The 5,454-nt window shown below is 59.0% G+C and overlaps 1 protein-coding gene across 1 annotated transcript; it reads right to left on the bottom strand.

Moving 5' to 3' along the window:
* Nucleotides 1-2,861: 2,861 nt before the first annotated feature.
* Nucleotides 2,862-5,454, bottom strand: SOCS3 (suppressor of cytokine signaling 3). The gene is made up of 2 exons (XM_006145708.3): nucleotides 5,370-5,454; nucleotides 2,862-4,895 (listed from the first exon to the last, which is right to left on the bottom strand). Exon 2 carries the CDS (start codon nucleotides 4,805-4,807, stop codon nucleotides 4,130-4,132), a length of 678 nt encoding a protein of 225 aa, XP_006145770.1. The 5' UTR covers nucleotides 4,808-4,895; nucleotides 5,370-5,454; the 3' UTR covers nucleotides 2,862-4,129.

Raw genomic sequence — 5,454 nt, 5'->3', positions numbered from 1 at the left:
CCCGAGTCCCCCACCCCTGCAGACCCTGTCTCGGCCTCCTGACTGTCCTCCGCCCCCCTTTGCCGGTACCCCTGCGGCGCCCCCTTCAAACATCCTTAAAATCATTCCTTAGACGAAGACGCGTCGCACGCGCTTACTTTACACCGCCAGCTCCCCTCTCTGTGGCCTCTTTTCCTCCTTCTCCCCAGGCAGGCCTTAGATTTCCCATTCTTGGCTCTAACTCCTCAGGAGGCCTGCCCAGAACCAGAGAGAGGATAGGGCCTGTGGGGTGGGTTCTTACAGCTCGCAGCTGGGAGAGGGGCACGGGGTCTGGGAGCAGCCCTCTCCACCTTGTTGTTGGCCAGCGACCCCCGGCTGTGTTCTTTACCCTGCAGAGGTGTGGGGTACCTGCTCAAACAGTTAATTGTACCCAGACCCACCCCCAGTCCCTGCAGGGCACTTAGCACATCTGGGAGCCAGGAGCACCTTTCTAGCACCAGGACAGCGGGCCCCCACTAAGTCCTTTGTAGAAGGGGTATTCTCCCCTCAAAGGACTACTCAGCACAGGGTGGAGCTGCTGGCTTGCAGAGCCATGGAGGAAGAGATTCCTCTTCCCTGGTGTTGCCATTAGCTTGCTGTGTGTGCTTGAGCAAGACACTTCCTTCTCTGGGCCTCAGCGTCCTTGTGTGCAGATCCAGAGGGCTGGTGCAGTTTGTGATCTGAAAAGAAGACAGAGAAGGTTGGGGTGAGGCAATGAGCGGCAGGTAGGGAAATGGGTGTTTTCCTGCCTCTCCCCCAAACCCAAGTTCCACTTCCACAGGGTGGGGGGGAGGGGGAGCCCTTTCTCCTGGGCCAGAGATGACCAAGTCCCCTTGCTAGCGCGTTCTGTGACACCCTGGCTAAGCTGCTGCCTTTGCCAAGGACAGGGACCTAGCCCGGTGCTGTCGAGGCTGCCATAGCAGACGGGAGCTCTCTGCAGTGGACGGCAGGTGGTGGCCAACCAGCAGGTCCTGGAAAAGCTGCAGAGGCTTCCCAGGAGCCCATTCTCCGGAAGGGACTGGGAGCCAGGCCCTCGGGCTCTGCATTCCCAGTTGAGTTGACAGTGTAGTTCCCTGCTGCTCTGTCCACTCAGCAGCCTCACATCTGGCCTGGCCCCTTCTCGTCACTTAGGTCATTTTCCCCAAAAGTCCAGGAAATGGAAAAGAAAAATGGCTTTGTTTATTTACTCTCTCAGTTGCCTTTTGGACACTGATTCTTGGGTGCGAGGAGGCTGGGAAGAGATCTGGCTTCGTCTCATCTGAGCTTCGGATGAGGGGACAGGGCCCCTGACGTGGGGTGACACCCATCTCCCAGCTGCCAGGTCTGGGGAAGTTGAAGGAGTGGGAAGGAAAACACCAGAGGTGTTTTTAAATTTTTTGTCTTTTAGCGGAACCCTGCTGAGTGTTGGGGTACCAGCGTCTTGGTTTTTCAGCTTTCAGGGAGAAGTCACCCAGAGCCCACTGTGGGCATATCCTTAGTGTCGGGAGACAGATAGGTCAGTCTTCGGAAATTGAATGCTCCTGGATCCCACCCCTGTCTTCCCCACATTCCCAAGTGCTGTGTCCTTGGGAGGTTGCTTAACCTGAATCGTTGCCCCCACTCAGCTGACAAATATTTACTGAGCACCATTGTAGGCACCAGAAGTGACCAGTTCAGATCCCACTAGCTGGGAGTGCACAGCCAGGTCTGAGGGTAGGGAGAGGCTCACACCTGCTTTGCGGGGGTGGTTAGAAGAGCAATCCAGGTAGCTTCTAAGTGCCTGGGTGTGAGAGTGCCTAAAAATAGATTGGTGCCCTTTGGGGAAGCATAGCGCTGTCTGCTGCTTGGGTTGGGGCGCCCAGAAATGTGGGAGGGAACCTGGAGGTGTGGGAGTACCCAGCCCCTGCAGGGCCTGCTGCCTGCCGAGTTTCATCAAACTGTCCCTCCCCCACCCATGAACCCATCATGCTCAGGTCACGGGTCACTGCCAGCACCCCACTGGCTTTCTCGGAACCCCTTTGCCAAGGAGCGCAAGCGTCTCTAATGGCTCCAGCCTCTGAAAGCTTTGACCACAGCTCCGCTCGCTCCCTGCGAGCCTTTTGAAGCCTTTTGAAGCGGCTTCCTTCGAACTTGCTTTGCATATTCTGGTCTGATCTGAATCAGACTAGCAGGAATTACCCCTCTCAGTGCGTCTTCGGGCTGCCTTAGCTTGTCAGTGACACAGGCGGGCAGGCGCGCTGACGTGAAGGCGCTTGATTCCACCGCGCGGAGGAGCGCCAGGGCAGCAGGGGCAGAGCCACCACCCCCTGTGGCTCTAGGCTCCTGCCCTCCCTCCTCCCCGCTGATGCAGTGTGGATGTGGGCGAAAGAGAAAGCAAGGTGTAAAGGGGTGGGGAAGAAGGCTCAAGTCGTGTTTTTCATTAAAAAATAGTGCTCTTTATTATAAATTACTGAAATGTTTCCTTTCTGAATATAAATATAAATATGTGCAAAATTTGACTTGGACTGGGGTTTTGTTGAGTTCTTCAAGCATCTCCTAACCGCCTCGAAGGCCTGAGTAGGGGCCGGGGAGGGGACTGGAGGTGGGATCTTTATAAAAGAGTGAGTGAGGCAGATTGTAAACATTATTAAAAAACAAGAAACAAACAAACAAACAAACAAACAAACAAACAAACAAACAAACAAACAAACAAACAAACAAACAAACAAACAAACAAACAAACAAACAAACAAACAAACAAACAAACAAACAAACAAACAAACAAACAAACAAACAAACAAACAAACAAACAAACAAACAAACAAACAAACAAACAAACAAACAAACAAACAAACAAACAAACAAACAAACAAACAAACAAACAAACAAACAAACAAAAAGAAAAAAACACCACCCCAGCACACAGCTGCTCCACCCCGACCAACACCTGACACAGAACACGGGGTGTTCAGCGCCCCCAGGACAGTTCCAGGTAATTCCTCTGCTGCTGCATCCCCGCTCTTCTCAGGGAGCAGTGCACGGGCAGAGCCGGGCAGGGGACTCCCCGCCTCCTCCCCGCCCAGGCAAGGAGGACCGGCTGTGCAGGGCCTGGGGGGGCCATGGGACCTGGTGGCCCTGCTGACCACGAGGCACCCAGTACCAGCCAGGCTCACATTCTCCTGGTGCTCAGCTGGACACATGGGTCCCGCCCCCGTCCCCTGCCCCTGGCCGGTGGCTGGCTGGGTGTCCCCTCAAGGCGAATCCCTTGCCTCCCTGTCTAGATGGCCCAGCGAGAGGCTTTGGTGTGCCAGTCCCTGTCCACAGGACAGGGAGCATTTAAGGCGAATCTCCTAGCCAGAGGGAGTCAGGAGGCACAAAGCAGAACCCCCCCATCTCCTCTGCTGGGGGTCTGGGATCAAAGATGACTCCTCTCCTCTGCTGCCCTTTCCCCCAGGTGCTGGAAGGCACATCATGAGTGGGGAAAGGAGACCCACTGCCAGGCCCATCCGCGCCCCCTTTGAATACCACTTCCCCCTTACAACAGGGGAAGGGCCCTGGACTCCCAGGCACCAGGTAGACTTTGGGACCTGTGTTTCTGGTGGCTGTCCCTAAGTGCAAGGGACATGAGGTTTCCCCAGAGCCAGGGAGGGACAGGAGCATACAGCCCCTCGCCACTCCTGCACTGGGCTTCGGGAAAGGCCACTTCCTTGGCCAGCCTGCAGCCTTGGGGCACCCCCTCTTCCCTCCTTTCCCAGACCTTGTGGCCTGTTCGGGTTTAAACCAAATCAGTGCAAACCAGTCCCCTTGGGAGGCTCCCCAGCAGTTCCACTAGTTCAACACTTCCATTTGGAAGCAGAGGGGGAGTCGAGGAAGGGGAGCGGACAGGAGAATCCGCTTGACTTGGCTATTGTCCCACTGGCCAGCTGGTTCCTCCAAGGCTGGAGTGGGGGGCCAGGACTCAGGTGGCACTCACCCCCGGCCCTCCAAGGCATTCCAGGTCCACCTGCCGGGTCTGCAGGGGGGAGGGCCGAAGGGAGGGGCCTGTCCGCCCCCTGGCTCACCCTGAGCTGCAGGACTCTGGGGCTGGATTCTTGTGCTTGTGCCCTGTGCCACGGAGAGGGGACCAGGCCCCCTAGACTCCTGCCTCTGCTCTTTAAAGCGGGGCATCATACTGGTCCAGGAACTCCCGGATGGGCCCAGGCAACTGGGTGACCTTCTCATAGGAACCCAGGTGGCCGTTGACAGTCTTCCGACAGAGATGCTGAAGGGTGGCCACATTGGAGGAGAGGGGCCGGCTCAACACCAGGGGGATCTTCTCGCCCCCAGAGTAGATGTAGTAGGCTCTCCTGGGGGCGGTTCCTGGGAGAGGCTGGGCGGGCTCCGGCTCCGAGGCCGGCTGGGAGGAGGGCTCGGTGGGCGGCGAGGGGAAGGAAGAGCCCTGCCGTGGCATGTAATGATGCACCAGCTTGAGCACGCAGTCGAAACGGGGCACCGGCTGCGTGCTGCGGGGGTCGCTCTGCAGCGAGAAGCTGCCCCCCTCGCACTGGATGCGCAGGTTCTTGGTCCCGGACTGAGTCTTGACGCTGAGCGTGAAGAAGTGGCGCTGGTCCGAGCTGTCACGGATGAGGAAGGTGCCCGCGGGCTCGGCGCTGAGCAGCAGGTTCGCCTCACCGCCAGTCACAGCGCTCCAGTAGAAGCCGCTCTCCTGCAGCTTGCGTACTGCGTTCACCACCAGCTGGTACTCGCTCTTGGAGCTGAAGGTCTTGAGGCGCAGGCTGGTGTCCAGGGGGCGGCTCATCCCGGCGGCGGGAAACTTGCTGTGGGTGACCATGGCGCACGGAGCCAGCGTGGATCTGCGAGGCGGCGGCTGCAGCTGCTTCGCGGCCTGCGCACAGTGGCCGCTACCGCATCCCGGGGGGCTACGGGGAGGAAGGCGCGCGCCGCGTGAGTGCCCGGAACCCTCCAGGGTTCACCTGGACACCCCGCAGGGGCAGCCCAGCTCCAGTCCCCGCTAGTGGGGTGGTCTCAGGCAGCCTCTTTCCCAGTGCGCACTGGGAGGGCGCCGAGTAAGAAACTCGCGCGAGGAAGTTGGGTCTCCAGGAACACCGCCGGGGTGGGGAGCGAGAGAAGGGCCCCCGGGACGCTCTGGGCGCCGCTCAGTCCGGTGGCACCAGGGACGAAGGAGAAACTCGAGCCATGGGGGTAGGGAGGGGAGAAAAGGCCCGAGCCTGAGTATTCCGGGAACCTGGGATCTCCGGCTTCCATCCGCTCTGCCCCTACCTCGTCCCCTCCCTGCCGGGAATGACCCGGGAAGGGGTGGGGAAACCGGGAAAAGCTCCCCGGACTAAGCGATGCCCCCCCCCCTCTCCCCACGCCGCGCCCCTCCTTCCTACCTGGTCCCGAACCGAAGTCTCCGGCCTTAGCGCTGAGCCTCCTACGAGGCAAGGCGGCTGCGTGACGGCCGGGGGGGGGGCGGGG

The sequence above is a fragment of the Tupaia chinensis genome, unplaced genomic scaffold (genome assembly GCF_000334495.1).
Source record: "Tupaia chinensis unplaced genomic scaffold, TupChi_1.0 Scaffold000159_1, whole genome shotgun sequence".
NCBI classification, from domain to species: domain Eukaryota; kingdom Metazoa; phylum Chordata; class Mammalia; order Scandentia; family Tupaiidae; genus Tupaia; species Tupaia belangeri.
The sequence above is the reverse complement of the archived record's forward strand: the minus strand, read 5'-3'. Positions and strand labels throughout refer to the sequence as shown.

Coding starts and splice junctions, on each gene's coding strand:
- SOCS3 (XM_006145708.3), bottom strand. CDS start 4,807: ATGGTCACCCACAGCAAGTTTCCCGCCGCCGGGATGAGCCGCCCCCTG.